Source organism: Sceloporus occidentalis, unplaced genomic scaffold (assembly GCF_023333645.1).
Source record: "Sceloporus occidentalis isolate IW3139 unplaced genomic scaffold, rSceOcc1.0.p SCAF_3, whole genome shotgun sequence".
Lineage (NCBI taxonomy): Eukaryota > Metazoa > Chordata > Lepidosauria > Squamata > Phrynosomatidae > Sceloporus > Sceloporus occidentalis.
The window spans coordinates 38,409,004-38,430,206 of NW_028316983.1; the positions used below are offsets into that span (position 1 = coordinate 38,409,004).

General features: G+C 39.9%; 1 protein-coding gene across 1 annotated transcript in view; it reads left to right on the forward strand.

Moving 5' to 3' along the window:
- The first annotated feature begins 2,226 nt into the window (after positions 1 to 2,226).
- Positions 2,227 to 21,203, forward strand: part of PIGU (phosphatidylinositol glycan anchor biosynthesis class U) — a 43,242-nt gene continuing 24,265 nt past the window's right edge. The window contains exons 1-7 of the mRNA XM_089514066.1: positions 2,227 to 2,421; positions 4,916 to 4,980; positions 5,769 to 5,828; positions 9,293 to 9,355; positions 13,822 to 13,931; positions 16,011 to 16,111; positions 17,548 to 17,645. Of these exons, the coding sequence (XP_089370192.1) occupies positions 2,292 to 2,421; positions 4,916 to 4,980; positions 5,769 to 5,828; positions 9,293 to 9,355; positions 13,822 to 13,931; positions 16,011 to 16,111; positions 17,548 to 17,645 (627 nt within the window). The 5' untranslated portion in view covers positions 2,227 to 2,291. The remainder of the gene's footprint in view (positions 2,422 to 4,915; positions 4,981 to 5,768; positions 5,829 to 9,292; positions 9,356 to 13,821; positions 13,932 to 16,010; positions 16,112 to 17,547; positions 17,646 to 21,203) is intronic.

A 21,203-nucleotide genomic window follows, 5' to 3' on the forward strand; every position in this document is an offset into this window, starting at 1 on the left:
TACAACAGCCTCAGTCTAGTCATCTTGGCTTCCAGAGAGATTTCTGGTTTGATCTGCTCTAAGACCCATTTGTTTGACTTCTTGGCTGTCCATGGGAACCTCAGCACTCTGATCCCGCATTAGATCTCAAATGAATTAATTCTCTTCCTATCAGCTTTAACTGTTCAGCTCTCCCATCCATACATGGTTAAAGGGAATACAACGGCTTGTATGATTCTAACTTTCGTGCTCAGTTGTATGCCTTTACATTTTAGGATATTTTCTAGTTTTCTCATAGCTGCCCTCCCCATTCTTAGTCTTCTTATGATTTCTGTATGTATTTTATCTGTTTTGATCCCGCCTTGATCCGTAGGGAGAGGCGGAAATAGAAATAATAAATTATTATTATTCCACCTCAACATTAGGAGGAACTTCCTGACAGTAAGGCTGTTCAACATTGGAACACACTCCCTTGGAGTGGAGTGGAGTCTCCTTCCTTGGAGGTCTTTAAGCAGAGGCTGGATGGCCATCTGTCAGGGATGCTTTGATTAAGAGTTCCTGCACGGCAGGGGGGTTGTACTGCATGGCCCTTGCGGTCTCTTCCAACTCTACGATTCTATGATTCTATGATTATTATTATTGACTACAGTCCCCACTCTGATCAATATTTGATCCCTTTTACTATTTCTATTTCCTCATTGTCTAGGTTGAAGCTGTGTAAATTTTATGTGGTCATTATTTTTGTTTTCTTTATATTCAACAATAAGCCTGCCTTTGCACTTTCCTCCTTGATCTTCCTTAGTAGTTGTTCCAAGTCTATGACATTTTCAGCTAGTAGTATGGTGTCATCTGCGTATCGTAGATTGTTGATATTCCTTTCTCCTATTTCCACTCCTCCTTCTTCTGTCTCCAGTCCTGCTTTTCATATAATATGTTCTGCATACAAGTTGAACAGATAGGATGAGAGGATGCAGCCTTGTCTGACCCCTTTGCCAATTGGGAACCATTCTGTTTCTCCATGTTCTGTCCTGACAGTGGCCTCCTGTCCAGGTGAACTTTAAAGTAACAAAAATAATGACTACAGATTACAGGTTACAGCATGCCACCTGCAGTCAAAACTGAAGCACTGCATGAGGGGTTTTTCCCCTTTTCAATCATTGCTTCTGTATTAGTTGACCCCATCTTTTAGTTTAATTATCTTCAGGACAGTGCTAATTAAAAAAAATTAATATATGTTCTGTTTGCTTCCTGTAAAATACCAGTATAAGCCTTCTCAGAGGTAAACAGAGGTCCAAAATACACTGCAGAAATAATCCAGTTTGAGACTGTCAGTACTATGGAATCCTGGGAAGTGTAGTTTATTGTGGCACCAGAGCCCTCTGACAGAGAAGGTTAAATGTCACACAAAACTACAGTTCCCACGATTTCATGGCATTGAGGCAGGGCAGTTAAAGCGATCTCGAACTGGATTATTTCTGCAGTGTGTTTTGGGTTGACTCCAGTAAGAATTATTCACAGATAAAGGACTGCAGCCCCATTTATGAGAAGCTGTTAAAAGAACTCTCCCATAGAAACAAAACTGCCCCAAGAAATGTAACAGTAAAATAATAAACTGACGTTGGATTTCTAATTTTTAAAAAAACCACTATTTTTTAATATTTGGTGCTGCTTGGAGACAGAAGACAAAGAAGCATCCCGCTTTTATTATTGTTATGAGCCTTTGGGTCAGTGGCTCTCAACCTTTGCGCCTCCAGATGTTTTGGACTCCAGTTCCCAGAACTCCTAGTCAGTATGTTCATTGTTCAGGAATTCTGGGATTTGAAGTCTCAGGACCAAATCTAGAGGACCAAAGGTTGAGAAACACTGCTTTAGGTCGTTTCTGACTGAGGGATATCCTGAGTATTTTCTTGGCCAAGTTTCCTCAGAGGAGGTTTGCCATGGCCATCCTCTGAGGCTGAGAGAGTGTGACTTGCCCAAGGTCACCCAGTGCGTTTACATGGCTGAACCCTAGTCTCCTAGCGTCCTGGTCCAAACCATTCCGCCATTTCTAGTCATAAGAGCGCCCATATGTACATTTTATTACGGGGGGAGGGCAGGAAGAATAAAGTCCCAAAAAGCGAAGGCTTAACCACCGATCCCTATTTTGTCCCACCGCTTTCGCCGTCGCCTCCAGGAGCGCTAGAGGTTGCCGACAGCGCAAAGCATGCTGGGACTTGAAGTCTTGTGGCCCCAACCCCCGCCGTAGACACCCACTTCTACGGAGTGGTCCAGGAACTACTGTGGGCCTGAAGGCCGGCGCCCTGCCGCTTAAGATGGCGGCTCCCTTGGTGTTGGTGCTGTTGGTGGCCGTGACGGTCAGGGCTGTGCTCTTCCGCTCCAGCCTGGCCGGCCTCATCTCGGAACGAGTGGAAGTGGCCTCTCCTCTGAACGCCTGGAAGCGAGGTAAGGCCTGCAGAGCGAGCGAGGCGGGCAGGCAGGCACTGGACACCGGGCAGCGATGGGAAGAGTCGCCCTTCTTGGCTCCCTTTTCTCAAATGGGCAGTGCATAAATCATTTGTTTCGACCCTGTTTTAACTGCCATGGCTCCCTGCTGTGGAATTCTGGGAATGGTAGTTTGTGGTGGCACCAAAAGGTGCCACCACAAACTACCATTCCCAGAATTCCACAGCAGGGAGCCATGGCAATTAAAACAGAGTCGAATAATTGTATGATATAGAGAAGATTGGGATAATATAATTATGTATCTAGAAGTTAGACTGGTAGAAAGGAACTAACGAATCAGGAGTGTATGAGATATATATATATATATATATATATATAAAATGTTGGTTGGGGTATCCCTAGCTATATAATGGATATTGTTTTTGTATGGTTTGAATGATTGGTATAAATATATGTTCTCTTTATATATGTTTTTAAAATAGCTAATAAAAAGTACATCTAAAAACAACAACAATAATTCTGGGGAAGGTAGAAGGCAGTACAAATAGGAAGACCACAATCCAGATGGATAATCAGGGAGACTATGGGCCTGAGGCTACAGGACCTGAGCAGAGAGGAAGAGGACTGGAGACATTTCATCCACAGGGTTGCCATGAGTTGAGGTCGACTCCAAGGCAGCTAACATCAACAACAACAACAAACAGGTTGAGTCTCCCTTAAACAGAGTTCCAAAATTGCAAGGAAGCTTCCTCTTGAAAAATGGTAAGAGCAGAAGAATGAAGCATCTCTGGAATACTGTACCCAGTTATGGGTGCCTCAAATCGAGAAGGATGTTGAGAAGGTGGAACGTGTCCAGAGGAGGGCGACTGACATGGTGAAAGGGCACGACTGCTACATGAGACGCTGAATGGAAGAAGGATGGAGCTGCGGCCAACAAAAGCAAACCTTGTGAGGCGGAATCTCTCTTCCTGTGGGTCATGATCATCTGCAGCAGGGCTTCCAGAGCAGGTTCTGTGCTAGCCTGGAAAGGGCCACACAGAGGTGGGACTTTGATTTCTCGCAAGATATACCAGAAGAAGGTCTTCTGTGTGGCTGAGATAGTGATACCTTCGCTTCCTGATAGACACAAACCTTATTTCATGCAAAAAAAATAAAAAATAAAAATAAACTATTGTGTATAAAATTGCTTTCAGGCTTTGTGTATAAGGTGCATATGAAACGTAAATGAATTTCATGCTTAGACATGACTCCCATCTCCAAAATATTCAAAAATCCAAAATGTCCCCAAATACTCTTGGTCCCTGTAGTTCCTTTTTAGCTGAATGGCTGAATGGTTATCATCTGCAGAAAAGGGACCCTGTGTTAAAAGCTATAAAAAGAAGAACATAGACAAATTGGAGCAGGTTGGAAAGAAATGGTCAGGAGTGTAGAAACTAAATCTTATGAGAAGTACTTAAAGGGCTTGTGGTCAAGTTCAACCTGGAGAAGAAAAGACCAATGGAGAAACATGACAGCAGTCTTTCAAACAACTTAAGAGCTGTCAAACTGAAGAAAGAAAAGACTTATTCTTTGTTAGCCTGATGGGCAAGTCCAAATCTAATGCCTTTAAGTTCAAGGAGGATAGATTTTATCACAACACTGGGAAACTTTGCTGGTCAGTCCAGTGGAAAAATCTAGCAGGGTGCCAGGCTCCCCTTTCTTGGAAGTCTTCAAGCACAGGAGTGCTCAAGCGCTTGATTTCCTACACTGATCAGGGGCTTGGGCTAAATGGGGTGGAAAGCAGCTTTCTGCTCTTTGTTTCTGTGTTAATAAAAATTATTGGCCTAGTCATGCAGTAGCACAAAATTTAGTAACCGTGTTACAAATGTTATTGATGTTGCATATAGATTCCCTAAAGCAATCTGCTAGTTATATCTAATATTGCTGAAACATTCCATACTGCAGAACCCAACTCCAGATATGAAGCACAGCATAGATCCTCAAAATTATAAGACATCTATGAAGCAGTCCACTCATCAACAGACGTTTGCATTCATGTATCTCAGTGTATTTGATCCAGTATTTTCTGATCATGATCAACAGATGTAGGACTTGTAAGATTATATCTATTACCTTTTAGTTCTGAAAATGCTTCAAATTCCTGTTACACAGTCATGTGAGAATCACAAGTCTTGGGTTCCTCTGATATGGCTTATATGTTTTGTTTCTTTCAATTACTGCCTATGGACCATGAGGTGCTGGTTCTGTGATTTTTTTTACACTGTCAGCTGGAATAGATTCAAAATGAAATGTGATAGGAATGTAAAAATCAGGATACTTGAGGGTTCCTAGAGCAGAGATGTTTTTTTTTTTTTTTGTCAAGATGGTCTCTTTGTAAGCAAGAGTAAATGGAGGAGGGCTCTAAGGAGTGAATTTTTCTCTGAAAACAATGGGAATTCACCCATGTTTCTCCAATCTTAAACATTGCTATGATTTCTTTATTTTCTTTTTTTAGTGGTTGAGGGGCTGGCCTTGCTTGACTTGGGCGTGTCGCCATATTCTGGAGATGTCTTTCATGAAGTAAGTATGCAGTGTGTCATTTTTTCCATAAATTTATTTGGATTCATGAAATCCATGGAATGCCTTTTTAGCTTGAAACCCCTGAAAGTGAAATTCTGAAGGACGCAGATTCTTTCCCCATATGGGAGTTGAGGGCTGAATGCAGTAGGATTCCCATACAGCTCAGCAGAGTCCCTTTCTGCCTCCCTGTGGTTGCATGTAGGTTGCATGCGCACTGCAGAAATAATCCAGTTTGATTTAACTGCCATGACTCAAGGCTATGGAATTCTGCGAATTGAAATTTTGTGAGACATTTAGCTTTCTCTGTCAGAGAGCTCTGGGGCCACAACAAATTACAGTCACCCCTCCGTTTCCGCGGACTTGAAGTCCACTGTCTCGATTATTCATGAAGGGGTGAGCTCCATTGGCTAAAATGGCATGTGCACGCATGGGGGCGTGCGGCCATTCAAGCCAAAAAGCAAAACTTGATTGTACCATTTTATATAAGAGACACCATTTTACTATGCCATTTTATTTAATGGGACTTGAGCATCCATGGATTTTGGTATTCAAGTGGGGGTCCTTGAACCAAACCCCAGCAAATACCAAGGGCTTACTTGTATTCATCTTTGATATTTTCCCTCTTTTAAATCTTAGATCATACTTTGTCTATCCAGCCAATCGCTGTAGCCACATCCCATTTTTCTTCTTCATTGGAATTGTTGGCAACTGTACCTTCAATATCTGACTTAAGAAATGACCATGCACCTTCCCTTTAATTTTTTGCTGTTTATCTTTTTTTCCCTTAGACTCCACTAATAATATATCTGTTTCACTTTCTGATTGATTACGCTGAACTAGTATTTATGGTGAGTATTGCTTTAACTGTTATCCATAGTATAATTGCCTCTCTTTCGGAGCTTATTTCTTGATTTCCTTGATTTCTAAGCTACATAACACCCTGGTCAATTATTTGATGTGATTTTTCAGGTATGCTGGAACTGCTGTAAAGCATCCTTATGATTATGGATCCTTGTCACATAAAATGGTTGCTATTCATGAGATTGTCATGGGGCAAATGTGTCATTTCTACAACATGATTTGCGTGCATTCTACAGGCAAACTGTGTCTGTGCTGTTAGGAAATAGGAGTTTCAGGCACCAGAGTCAAGCTGCAGTTTTAAGGACACTTAGGGCTGAAACAGACAGCTCAGTAAAGCCATCTTCTTGGTGGCATGGGGGCATGGCACCTTGCAACCAGCTTCAAGACACTGCAGGATGCTAAAAGCTGTCTTTTTGCCAGCTGAAAAAGGAGCAGATCTTTGCCACTTTTTTTTTTTGGGGGGGGGGGGATGGCTTCAAAGCAGATTGGGGTCACAGCATATGCTTGCCATGGCCCCAATCCAGCTTCAGCGGGGGTGGCTTGAAGCCATCCCTTCAGGGTGTCTGTTTCATCTCTTAATGAGTACATACAGTCCACGTGTCCCATTTTGCTCAGTAGGGCTTCTGAATTAACATGTTTAGAATTATGCCATTACTTTAAATGTAAATATCTTAGGGAAATAATGGATATAGAGATTGCTGGAAGATGTTATCCAGAATTATGAAGCTGGATGAAGCTGGCTGGCTGGGTAATCTCTTCCAAGTCAGTCTACCTGGATTCTCTATGCAGCAGCAGTCAAGGCCTGGTAGGGCTGGGGAGGTGAAGCTGAAATGTACTTCTGGGATTCTATTGAACTACTTTGAATCCTGTGCTGGGGAAAGAAAGGTGGGAGATAAATCCAAAAAATAAAACAAGCTCTCTTGATCATTAATAATGCAGCAGCATAGACACTGTTTACCTCCTCCACAAGCTCCTCTCCATCGTGACGCTTTTGGATGAACAGGTGTTTGGGACAGGATAAGCAGTGTTAGGCTACCCTTACTCTAGAGTGGTTGACCAAGAAGTGTCATTTGTATTGGCATTCCTTTCAAACAAATATTATCTTGGAACATGTTAAAGCTTTTCTTTATCATCTTTTAAAAAAAAATGATTGCTGACATTTTTGGAGAATTGTTTGCTAAATAAAACAGGAAGAGGACCATCAGATATAAATGGAATATAGGAGATAATAAACTCCAGATATATTTCTGTTAGTGACAATGGAGAGTTTGGAAATTAGAAATTCCTGCTATAGGTTCCTTATGAATCACAACTCCAAAACTCTAGTGGCTTAAGTAGAAATAACGCTGTGCAGTTATAGTAACATTAAAATAGTATTTTTGTGCTGAACAAAACAAACTAAATTCACAAGTGGGACTAGTTATAGTTCATTTCATGGCATCCCTGTCTTGGTCCAGCTTGTGTACTACTTACCTCTGCATTACTTGTTTCCTATCCAGACTGGGAGATGAGACCAAACCTTCCCTATACCAATTAGTATATCATGGTATTGTCTTTGACTATAATTCATGTGCATGTAATCCAAAGCAGTTATGACCAAATCATACAATTGATATGGAATGAACTTTGCCAGCAGGGGCTGAGGACACAGTTGGCTCTCATAATCTAAGGATGCCAAACAGCAAAAGGGAGGCTTGGACTAGAACCAGCTGGTATGAGTCCATTTTAGAGCTGTGTCTGCCTGAGACTAGTGCTGGAAGCAACTTGTCTGTTTCTTGGCCGGCATATCTGTTTCCAGCAATTCAGACCTCTGATTACATGGCTGCCTTCTTTGATTCTTGAACTGTGTTGAACTTGCTTTTTGTTGATCTCCTTGACTTGGACTGCTTGACTTTCTCAGACTCCCACAGACAAGGATGCTTTCTGGGTGCTGGTAATTTACTATTTTTCCCAGAACTATTTGTAAATTGTGTGTGTGTATATAGCCTGTGTATGTGTTAGGTGAACCAGGACACCAGTTTTAACATTTTCACACCAATTTTATGTATGTTTCTCGACGTATACATACATGGACACAGCAGGTCAATCTAAACATTCAGGAGCAACAGCTTCATGAGCTGCAAAGCAGAGCTCAGGCCTATGTGAGTTTAGCCGTCCTGTAAACACTCTCTTTTCTTTGATCACTGATCGGGGTAATGGGGAAACAGAGTAAATGAAGAACCTCTTCTGGCCATAAGAGCCTCATTCTTGTTTCATATGTGCAAAATTGACCTCAGATTGTTTCATCTTGAGGGCTTCAGGACCAGTTCTGTGCTTTCCAAATTTAAGAAAGGCACACTTTTAAGTTCACATTGCTTTTTCTACAACATACTGAGCCACGAAACCTGATAGTAGAATAAACACACGAAGACTCATAGAATCATAGAGTTGGAAGAGACCTCAAGGGCTATCCAGTCCAGTGTTCTACCATGCAGAAGCACCTGTGACATATGACCATCCAACCTCTGTTTTAAAAACCTCCGAAGATGGAGACTTCACCACCTCAGAGGAACTGTGTTTCACTATCTAACAGCTCTTACTGCCAGGAAGCGCCTCCTAATGTTTAGATGGAATCTCTTTTCTTCTAGTTTGAATCCATTTTTCCGTGTCCTGTTTTCTGGAGCAGCAGAAAACAAGCTTGCTCTATCTGCAGTATGACAACCTTTCAGATATTTAAAGAGGGCTATCATATCACCTCTTAACCATCTCTTCTCCAGGCTGAACATATCCATCTCCCTAAGTCTCTCCTCATAAGGCATGTTTTCCAGACCCGTCACTATTTTGCTCACCCTCTTCTGGACATACTCCAGCTTGTCAACACTTTGAGACAAAGAGATGGTTCATCTGAAGTCAGGTGTCTGAACTGTAAAAAATACCCTGAGAGGTCAGTCTTAAACAAACTGGCTTGCAGCTCTGTTTAAGGATGGTTTTGTTTTGAGGATTAAGATATAAAATGGTATTTACCATCTAATAAGATTCAACCCTTAGCAAATAAATATTCCTCCTTTTGTATACTATCATATGTTAAAAAGAATCTGTGATGCATTTTTTTCTATACACAAGCATTGTTATGTTACAGCTATGGTTACCATGCATTTATAACATGATTGATTGCATGAATCAACTGTGATGCAGACATTCTCTTCGACATTATAAATTAGATGAACATGTCTAACTACCTGTATGTTCTCAAGGCATCCAGCTTTCTAGGCTTTCCCATGGGCAGTTAATGGACAAATGATAATCCACATACCATACTGAGCTAGAATGTTTTTACACAGAACAGCTTATGTTATCTCAGAGGATAAGTTTAATATAGAAAATTGTTTTTGAGTCAGTGACAGTAGGTAATACATTGTGTTATTTTGTATTTTCATCTGTTTTTCATTTTTCTTATTGATCTTTTCTCCAGATAACAGATATTTTGACTGCTGTAGCCCTCTATCTGGCCATTCAGGACTACAACAAAGTTCTGGTAAGCAAACAGGGTGACATTTTGGTCATCTGTTTTAGGTGAATGCCTCTTCCTGCATGTTGAATATTGCTATTGTGGTTTGTTAACAGTAGTTGCAATATCTCACATTCAGACAGTATTGAAACAAACAATCATAGACAAATAAAAAAGAGGAGGGAGACAAAATATTAATTGATCAAAAGACAGAAGAAGAATACAGTTGGAGTGGTCTATGGACACCACATCTGCTACGTTGTTTGTTGGATTTTCATCTATGTGTATTTTTGCAGTATACTGGTAAAGTGAGGAAATGGAACAGATACTTCAGATATGTCTTTGAATTTCCTTAGGTTTTTCAATACAAAGCATAACAGTTCAGGACTAATTTGCGTTAAACAAGTGATGCAAACAAGGTCACAGAACGCTTGTTGCTTTTTAAATCCTCTTCCCATGTATAAACATGGAAATCACTGTTATCTACATATTTTGGGTCAGAATGTCAAAAGAGCTATTGTGCTGTATGTTCATATATTCAGTGTATTCAATAGTGAGGGATGGAATGATCTTTTTCTAGAAATAAATTGGTTCAGTGTATCCCCAGGACATGATGAATCTGACTAATTCCTTGTGAAATGTGAGTGTACAGAATGTGAAACTAGAAACTTCTCTCTCAAAGAGAGAACGTAAGAAATATTACATACTTCTTTCATGGACACTAATGGAGTAGAATATTCTGATATTGCAGTTCATTTCCAGTGCCTATTATCTTGATTAATCCTTTAATTACTAATAATAAGGCTGCATCAATAAAAGTATAGTGTCTACATCAAGCAAAGTAATAGTGCCATTCTATTCTGCTCTGGTCAGGCCCCACCTGGAATATTGTGTCCAGTTCTGGGCACCACAGTTTAAAAAGGATGTTGAGAAACTGGAGTGTGTCCAAAGGAGGGCGACTAAAATGGTGAAGTGTCTGGAAACCATGTCCTATGATGAATGACTGAGGGAGCTGGGGATGTTTAGCCTGGAGAAGAGAAGGTTAAGGGGTGATATGATAGCCCTGTTTAAATACTTGAAGGGATGTCATATTGAGGAGGGAGCTATCTTGTTTTCTGCTGCTCCAGAGACTAGGACCCGGAGCAGTGGATGCAAGCTACAGGAAAAGATATTCCACCTCAACATTAGGAAGAACTTCCTGACAGTCAGGGCTGTTCAACAGTGGAACAAACTCCCTCAGAGTGTAGTGGAGTCTCCTTCCTTAGAGGTCTTTAAACAGAGGCTGGATAGCCATCTGTTGGGGATGCTTTGACTGAGATTTCCTGCATGGCAGGGGGTTGGACTGGATGGCCCTTGTGGTCTCTTCCAACTCTATGATTCTAACAAGAATTAGAGATGTTGCAGTTTAAAACACAATGTGTATTTGTCCAGTAAATCTCAGTATAAGTTGTTATTTGATCTCATTTTCATTAAGTTGTGGAATCAAAAAGGTAAACTAAAGAAACAATGATTTTAACTTAAGCTGATCTGAAACTCAAATGGTTATATTGGCTTACCAAGAGAACTTTGGTATAATTACCTCAATATATTTCTCAATTGTCCTCCAACAAATTTGATGCAAACCTGTAAAAAAAATTGTCATGGTACAGTCAGCTTTCAATATCCACAAGGGATCCATTCAGATATCCAGACTCCAGATGGTTGAATCTGTGGATGGCAAGTCCGCAGATACTGAGAGCCAACTGTATTTTGTTTACTGTATTTATTTAATGTATTTTCATTTGCACAATCATGTATATTCATATTTTATTTATATATTTTCATAAGGAAATAACATCATTCAAGTTAGTACAATTTTATTTAAGTAAATTCAGTATTGTTCTGGACTGCAGCCAGCACACATAAACAATGCTGATAAGGATGTCTCAGCAAGGTAATTAGCAAGCACTGGAACCAGTCCACAAACCTTGCAAGGAGTCAGAGTTAAAGAGCAATCCGAAAGCCAGAGCCAAAGTTAGGAAAACGGAGGTCATCGTAGTCAATCCGGTCCAGGGTCAGGGCAGCAGAAGGTAGCAAGAGTCCAGTCCATTCCAAGGTCAAGAGTCAAGACAACAAGGAGTCAGGATACACGGAGCCAGTGCCAGCAGCAATCACACCAAAGGATCATACAATAAACTCTGGCACTGAGTTGGTGTCTCTCTGCTCATTAAGTAAGGGAAACTCTCCCCCGTGCCATCTGAGGCTGATTTGCTAATTGCCTCTCTGCAATCCTCCTGGATCTACGCCTGCAAGCACTCTCAGCCCTTCTTTACTTGAAGGAAGGCACGTCCAGGCATGATTCCTCCCCAGCATCACCACTAGGCTGTTGCACCACAAGAGGAATCCCACCAGCACTAGGACCTGGCTGATCCTCCTCCTCTAGGGTTGGGAGATCAGGGCTGGACTCTGGCAAAGCAGGATTAACACCTGGTGTAGCCTCAACTACCTCTTGCACTGGAGCAGGACCAGCACCTGGTGTAGCCTCAATTACCTCCTGCTCTGCAGGTGCCCCATCCTCCTCCTCCTCCTCCTCGACCTGATCTTGACTGGCCATGACAAGTATTCAACTCGATGCGTGTGTAAATTTTTCACATAAAATGTTGGGGAAGAAGAGGGATCAGAGCCCCCCCCCCCCCCCCCGAGCAACTCTTAACACTCCCTCAAGGGTCCTGTCTCATAGTTTGAAAACCACTAGTGTAATGTTTTCCCTTACTGGTCACACAGAATCCCCACTCTTCATTTAAATTTCCCTTTGATTTCTCCGATCTTGTGAAAGAGGTCTCTTGTTCTTCTTTTTTTGTTGTCATCTTCTATTTGTATCCATTGATTATTACAGACGTTATCCTTTTTCTGTTCCCAAGTCACTGAACAGTTGCAGTCAGGGCAATGACACTATTACAGTTGACTCTCCATATCCATGGATTCTTTATCCATGGATTCAACCATCCATGGCTTGAAAATATATTTTGAAATATATAAATTCCAGTAAGCAAACATTGATTTTGCCATTTTATATAAGGGACATCTTTTTAGTATGCCATTGTATTTAATGGTTTACAAACCAACGAAGAAAATCCAGCAAAAGCTTCGCTCAGCCAAGGACCAGAGAGACCCTCTCACACTCACAGGAGTTTACTGCATACCATGCAGCTGCGGACAAGTCTACATAGGGACCACTTAACGCAGTGTGCAAACAAGAATCAAGGAACACGAGAGGCACTGCAGGCTGGGCCAGCCAGAAAAATCAGCAGTAGCAGAACATGCCACAAACCATCCTGGGCATAAAATACTGTTTGAAATCATTGAAATTCTGGACCATGCCAACCACTACCATGTCAGGATGCACAGGGAAGCCATTGAAATCCACAAACATCTGGATAATTTCAACCGGAAAGAAGAAACCCTTAAAGTGAACAAAATTTGGCCACCAGTCCTGAGGAATAGCAAAATAAGGACTCAGCAAATGCAAATGGGAAACCACTCAGAGTCAGGGGCTTTCCCAGCAGATAATGATCACCAATTAGCAGACGCTCATCCTCTTTTGCATTAGCCTCCCAGCCTGAGGTCTGCCATCAGCACAGAACAATACACATGCAAATCACTCCTGCATTCCCAGGCTCACACAGTATATATATATCCACTTTTTCCAGGCAAGCATTCTCTGAAGATGCCAGCCGCAGATGCTGGTGAAACGTCAGGAAGAAACTCTTCTAGAACATGGCCACATAGACCAAAAAACCCACAAAAAAACTATTTAATGGGACTTGAGCATCCACGGATTTTGGTATCCCCAGGGTGGGGGCTGGAACCCAACACCAGCAGAAATGAAGGACCCACAGTACTTTTGCTTCTCATACGTCTATAACTGCTGGAAGAATTTCATCTGTCATCCATTGATACTTCTCTCTCATTTAGGCTGCAAATAGTTTTTTTTTTTACTCCTCCCTGCCAGTGTCCCAGACATCAGTCCAGAATCCTTTTCAGTTCTAAATCTAAGGGCCTAAACTGACAGCCCTTTGTGTGCCAGATCAGGACTTCAGCAATCGTGGCCCAGATCTGGTGTTTTTCCAGTCCCATGCCTCTCCTTTTGGAGCCGGAAAAAGGGCACCTTTGCCGCTGCAGTGGCACTTTCTGACGATCCTTTTGGCATGTGTCATCTGAACGCCATGCCAAAGGAGCACCGTAATGCTTCCCATTATTCAATTAGTCAATCTTGACTAATTTCTTGATCCCAGGCTCAGTTTTCCTACAATCGTTGTCTTTGCAATTAGCAAATGGCTGGACTTGATTTAGTGTGTCTACCCTTGGTGAAATTCACAAGTGGATTTAGGCTAGGGATATATAAGCTGGATATTAGTCCAAAACCTGTTGTATTTTCTACAGACAACATGTTGATGGCTAGGATAGCTGAACTTAATGTTCATTGACCTTTGTCATTTTATCTTCCTCTCCAGTTTAAAAAGCAAAAACTACTAATAGAACTGGATAAATATGCACCTGATGCGACTGAGCTTATCCAGACTCCAATGGAAATGTATTATATTCCTCTCAAAGTAGCACTATTGTAAGTATTGTCTATAGAAGATGCAAGTCTTCTAATGCACAGAATATTTATTGTTACTATTCATGTTTGTTTAGATCCAGGGAGTTCTCTACAGGTGCAGTTCTGTGCATACATCAGGGCTTTTGTGTCCCAGCTTTTCTGTTGCATATCCACATATTCCTTCTCACCAAATGTTATTGTGAAAAGATGCCTCCTCGAAAAGCTTGGGATGTGGATTGCAGGTGTATAAATGTAGATGGAAAATGGGGACCACTGAATACACAGTTAGAAGAAGCACCTTGCATTCATGCAAGAATCTCCCTGGATCCTGCCCATTGCTTCTTACATAATTATAATCATGAGCAAGAATGTCCTTGTCAAAAACTCACAAAACAGTTCTACCATTTTGTGTGGTGAGGCTCAGTATCATATCTGAAGTCCTATTTAATTAGGCAAAAGAAAGGGAAGAGCAGCATTTAGGCTTCTTAGCTTCCTCCTTATCTTTGTTCTTTTCTTCTTTGTAATGAACTTACACCTATTGGAACCAGATTTGCTTTGCAGTGAGTTTCTTTGACTTGAATGGATCCTGAATATCTCAGAATTGGCCTTCAAATCTGATGCAGATCCATAGTGGGGGTTAGCCAAAAAACAAAAGCAAATTTCAAGCACAGATTGTCTCTTTTTGCATCCACAACATCCTTTCTTAGTCCCAGTAATATACTGTCATAGTAAATATTAACTCAAAATTTCATTTAATGACATAAATCTAGCCATAATTACTTTGATTAGAGTGTAAATATATTGCGGTGTCAAGCTCTTGATTAAGAAGCTGTATTATAAAAAATTTAAATTGTGGGTGGGGGGAATATTCTGTGAGGAATAATGAGAGTTTGTCTTGCCATCTCTGAATTACTTTAACTTAGAAGTAGGCAACTGGGAAAAGAGGGGGGGGGATAATTTCCTTACTCCACAAATATAAAATTATTTATATTTCTCTGATCCACCTGCCTCCCTTGTTTCTAAGTTGCCTCAGACCTCTTGTCACTCAGCACCTAAAATCGTCATTAGGCAAAGTGATAGGTGGGTGGACTATCTAAGTCCTGGAAAGCTCACATTATAACAATGAAATCCTCTGCATTTCTATTAGTTTGTTACTCCAGTTGAGTTAAGCAAGACTTACTCTTCAACATTAGAATATGATTCAGGAATGGGAAATTTACTCTTCCAGTTGTTGGTGGATTGCAGTTACCATCAGCTCTAGCCAGCTCATAGCCAGTGGTGAGAAATAATGGGAGTTGGAGTCTGACAGGATCTTCTAAATGGTTACACTGGTGTATAGGTTTGCATTCTTGAAAAGTCGAGATTAGAAAATGGGGGGAGGACAGGAATAAAATTTGTATTAAAAAATCACTCTATCTTCAAACTCATGTTCTTTAGTTTTATTGCACATAATTGGTTTGGCAGCTACAAACCTAGTTAATCCTCCTTCCCTGAATCTCCATCTCCACGTTCACCAAGCCCATCCTCTGTCAAATCAGTTTTTTAATACAACAGACAGCATCCCCTTCTACAGAATAAGATTGTGTTTAAATGTACTACTTCTCCTCTGATATTTCCCTTTCCTTCTTCAACTGTGTAATTAAGATTTGCTGTGCTGGGAAATAAAGAGATTTGTTTGCAAGAGTGAAACTCACCTTGGCAGTTCCCCAAAGATTCCATTTCAATTTAGAGTCTTGGATGATAAGGCATGTACATCCCAGACTTAAAAAATAAATGACAGAATTGGTAGTGCTTGCCATTCGTTATTCCTCAGCTTCTGTTGTAAATTTATTCTATATTGGATCATTAATGGACAAGGAACTTAATAAAGTAACGTGAAAGAAAGACAAGCAAGATGTGATGGGGAAGCAAGCGATAGGTGTGAGCAAGTACTTAGGGCCTGTATTTGCTGGAGATGAGAATTACAGTAATGGCGAATTCTGAAGGCTTCATAGGTGAGGTGGGTCTAAAGAGAAATGTGAAGGAAAGGAGAGAGAGAGAATGTGCACACAACATATAGGTTTTCTGAAACTTTAACTCTGGGTGTCTTTTCTTTTTCAGCTATCTTTTAAACCCATACACTGTGATGTCTTGTGTTGCAAAGTCCACTTGTGCTATCAGCAATACTGTAATTGCATTCTTCATTTTGGCAACAATAAAAGGTAATGTACTTGGAAAATATACATATCTCTGCTTTATTTCCCATAACAATTTATCTATGTAACATGTGAGCACAAAAAGGTTTGCAACTGTAGTTTCAGGTCAATGAGATCAAATATGTTTGTGGCTCTCAAAGTCTATTGGCTCTGCAGTAGTTTTCAAGTGGTCACTGTGATCTCAGTGTACAAATAAATAGGAAATTTGGAAGGCCTTTTCTGGACCTAAACTACCTTTTTCCACATTGTTTGAGGTGTTCATCACTGTTGTCTTGAAATTCAGCCACAAAAGAAGAACATTTTGTTCTGCAGAGAAAAAATACACGGAAAGCAGTCCACAATTCAGCAAAGTACAAGATCATTACATCCAGTGTAATGTAATTGTTGTGTTGTTTCTATTAGCTACTTCTAATATCCAGACTGATGTTTCTGTCAAAATACTGGATGATTCTGAAGGCTGTGCTATCTTAAATATTCCAGTTAAAAGCATTGGCCTGAATTCAACTTCATACTAGTAACAATTTGCTAGTGTTGATGGGGCTTTCTCTCCCTCCCTCCTGCTGCCATTTGCACAGCCTTAAAACCTGTTTGAGAGGGATTTCCAGCCTACCAGAGTATCTTATGGGGAGACTGTTGGGGAGAGGAAGAAAATCCACCATTGTTACTCACGATTCCAGTGACAGAAACATTTACAATCAGAAGAACATCCTTTAAGAATTCCAGGCATTTTTAAAAAGTATGAATATCTGGCACATGATGATTTAGATACATACAGCATATCCATTGTGTGTGCACTGAAATATAGGAACAGTTTTAATCACCTGACAGATAATTTCATATTTAATGACATGACTTAGCAACACATTTTAAAATATAAATTGTGCTGATACTTTTTTATTTATTTCATTAATTTTATTTAAAATATTACTGCAACATTACCTTTTCATTATGGGCTCAGCTGGTCTTGCTGTGAAGTTGTTTGTTTGAACTGTAATTTTTGAAAAATTTAAGCACTGCCTTGAACATATTCAGAACTGCGGTCACATCCATGCCACAAGTTCATTTGCTATTAGATTACACCTGTTTACTGAATTCAAGAAGGAAAATAGCCTTTTTGTGCAAGTAGAGAGTTTTACTGACATTAATGATGCTGTGTTCACTGTTGGACCTGGGCTGTAGCATATATGAACTGTGAAATGCAAGTATGCATAAAATATACATTCTTCCAATTGAGAACCACTGTCCAGACACACCATTAATTTATATTTCTGTCCAGAATAGACACTGAAGATTTACTGGCCTGAGTATTTAAGTACATTTAATGCCTGGAGATTATTATATCTTTTGTGTTGGCCAAAAAAGTATCTTTTAAAATCCAGTTTAGATATGCAACATCTTATAATTACTATATGTTACACTGATAATATTTTCCTGTTTTGCAGGCAGTGCCTTCCTAAGTGCTATATTTCTTGCCTTAGCAACATACCAGTCCCTGTACCCTCTCACTTTGTTTGCACCAGCCCTTCTGTATTTATTGCAGGTAAATATTCTAGAGAAGAAAAAGCTGCCTTCAATTTCATATCACCAGCAAACAAAAAGACTAACAAATATGGATTGATAGATACTGCAGTGGCAGGTCTATTAGCAGTTTGCAACTGTCAGCTGGTAGTCAGATGGTTAGAATCAGAAAGCAGCCTGCAAATTGCTCACAGGCCATCTTTGCTGAAGCACAGCATTCTCCTTGTCTTTTGTCATCAGCATCATTGAGCAAATTGTGAAACACTAGCCTTTTACTTCTGCTGATCTAACTCAAGTTAGGGGAGAATTGATGACTGGCCTGTCACTTGGAATCATCTAAGCTGAAGGAAAAACTGTATTTTGGCAAAGATTTGGTTTTGTTTGCCTCTTTAAGAAACAGGCAAGTTGTGGTTATTGAAAGCATCTGATTTCTCCCTATGTGAATGTTGACCTGAGTCCTTCAGGAAGTCAAATGCTGATGGAATCGTTAATTATTCATGTATCATATATCCCTGTAAGAAAGAGCAAATTAGCTTCTCAGAGGGCAGAGATCCAGGGATTGATATTAACAACAGAGCAGCCCTAACTTAGTCCTGCAGAAGACTGGTCCATTCCACTGTTAACTTGTAATTCCCAGGTGCTAAGGATTTCACACTGACGTCTGTTACTGAAATACAAGTGCTTTCTGAATTATGAATCCACTTCCATAAGAATTTTAAACACTTCACTATAAAGATTTTTCTTGAGGTTAGCTGATTTTTGCAGAATGTAATGAGGGGAAGAAAGGACCTTAGATACCATCCTGAGTTCCTTGAAAGAAAGGTGGGTCTGTTTAGACCCATTACTGTCAGGTCAAGTGTGCATTTGTCCACATAGTAATAAAAAACAAATCAGTAGGCATAAGAAAGATGTAAAGATAGGTGGGTGTAGCCTTATTTTATCCCTCTTCTAGGAATTAAAAGGTAAGCTAGAGCGATGATGTATATCCATAGTTTGCTCTGTGCTGTGATGTAAAGTTACCACTTCTACTATGTTATTGTCAGTGTTTTGCACTTGGTTACTGGCTTCAGTTACTTAGATGGAGGTTTCCGCAGCACATTTTCTAAAGCAAATTTTCACTTTTACTGAAAATGCACAAGCAGACTGATGTTTTAAAGTTACAGTTTTAACAGTTTTTCTTGGACATTGTTCCTATTGATTTCAGTGGGACTCCTTAAACATAAGCATGGCTGGCAAGCATCAAGCTGTGTCTGCAGAACAGGTGTCCTTAGCAATACAGTGGGCCTTTGTTATCTGCTGGGGTTTGGTTCCAGGACTCCCCGTGGATAACAAAATCCATGAATGTTCAAGTCCCATTAAATACAATAGAAAAATAAAATGGTGTCTCTTATATAAAATGAAAAATCAAGGTTTGGTGTTTGGAATTTATACTTTTTTTGAATACAGTATTTTCAAGCCATAGTTGCTTGAATCCGTGGATAAAAAAATCCATGCATAAGGAGGGCCAACTGTAATTAAACTGCTTGTTAAATGTAAACAGTGTTGTTAAACTTAGGATGCTATTGGTTTATGTCCCCCAACCCCAGCCAAGAATTTTGCCTTTTATTCTTAAACACAACGTGTATGGCTATGATGCAGTGTTGGCAACTGTGAGATAATGTGAAATGTCTTTGGGCTCATAACAAGATTTTTTTAAAAGAAAGAGCTGCCTGTCTTTTAACTGCATGGGGGGAATCGTGATTTGTTTGGAGAAAATCTTTTAAATTTTAAAATTAATGTTTTTCTGTATTGTCTTATGAATCTTGCCAGACTTGTAAGTTCATATGGTTGTGAACTGATTCAGAAAATGGTTTTTATATTAACTGAAGTAGGATTCATTTTGATAATTTTTTTATAAACATTGTGTGCCACAGGTGTTAATGTTTAATAAATTCTTAACAATTTGGGACTGCACACTTTCATGGAACAGTATCAGAATGTCAGTAGTAATTTCTGACTGAACCATATGTGAATCACATTTGGATACTACGTTAGTTTGTTTATTCTTTAGCTGTGTCAAATAAATAATTCTGTTGTCACAACCTGAAATGTTGTCACAACGTGTTGTCACAAAATCTCAACTGCTGGTAAGTTCAGATCTTAAATTTTGGTTTTTCTGTTCAGCCAGAACCTCCTTGGAGTGGTAACAGTGCAATCTTGACTGAAGGATGAGCTGGCTGATTATAATTAGACATAAGTCTCTTCTACTAACAGAAATTTCCTTTTGCTAAAAGAACTTTTTTCTGCTGGCTGATGTCAGAGAATTTCTGGTAGAACTACTCTGCAGGCAAAGATCTGCAGAGAAGAAGCAACATGAGACAGAAGTCATGTTATATCAGATCCAGGTCTCCTGCAGTCCAGAGACATAGCCCAATGCTAGCACAAGGTTAGGCCAGGATGATCGTAATCCCAAGTAATTTTCAACCCACCCATCCACCCCCACCCCCGAATAGTAATGGTTTGGATTGAGTATAGCTTCAGTGCACCTAGTGTTGATTCAGCTGGCGCTTGGTTGTCTTGACAATTTATTAAACTCTAGTCTAGGGTGTCAGTACCAGCTCATCTATCCATCATTCTGACACAGCAATATAAGACTTTGACAAGCCAACAACTTTCTTTGAGTGCCCTCACCTTATTTATACATAAAGAAATGTTTTAATAGCACCTTTCCTTGTGTGACAGTCCGTAAACTTAACCAAGTTATTCTGCATTTTAGTCCTGTTTCCACGCAGCAGGTTCCCGATGTCTCTGATTTTGAATTTGTTTTCTGTTTGCTTGTCCTGAATCCAGTTCTTGCCCTGCCATTCTTCTATCATTTGTTTATTTCAGTTGAACTCCCCCTTTCTCCCAAAGAGGAACCCAAGACAGCTCCCAGAGTCAATTAAAAAACCTTCACAAGAAAAATTTAAAAATAATTAAAATCACCACATAACATACATACAAATGTTTAAAAAGATAAATAAAAATTCTAATAAGAGGCTCTCATTAAAAGTCCACTTTAAAAAAAAGATATTTACCTGCTGGTGAAGGGAAAGCAAAGAGGGGGCTACCTTAGCCTCCTGCAGCAGAGAGTTCCAGAGGAATATTCATCAATACAGTTGTTCTTCTGCTATTGTCTTCTCTACACAGCTGCTCTGCACTGAATGCCTTATGTCTCCAGCTCATCTTATTTAGCTTCACACATAATTTCAAATCTTCCTATTTTTGGATCCTCCAGCTTGTGTAATTTCACATTTAGATCCTTGAGTGGAGTGATGAAGGAAAATTGCAAGTACCTGTGGTTGCCAGTATTCTAACAGTTCTTGTCTGTAGCTTTTTATCCCATGTTTTGCAATAAAATATTTGAAGGATACTTGCTACCATACTATGTGCAATGTAACCTGTATGACAAATTTCTGTAAAACTACACAACCACTAAATATAACTATAAATGAATAGAAATATGACCTTTATATAATATTTTAAAGTGTCCAGAATGGTTGGAACACATTACCTCTGTGAGATAGATCAGTACAGTTATTCCCATATTGCATACAGGGAC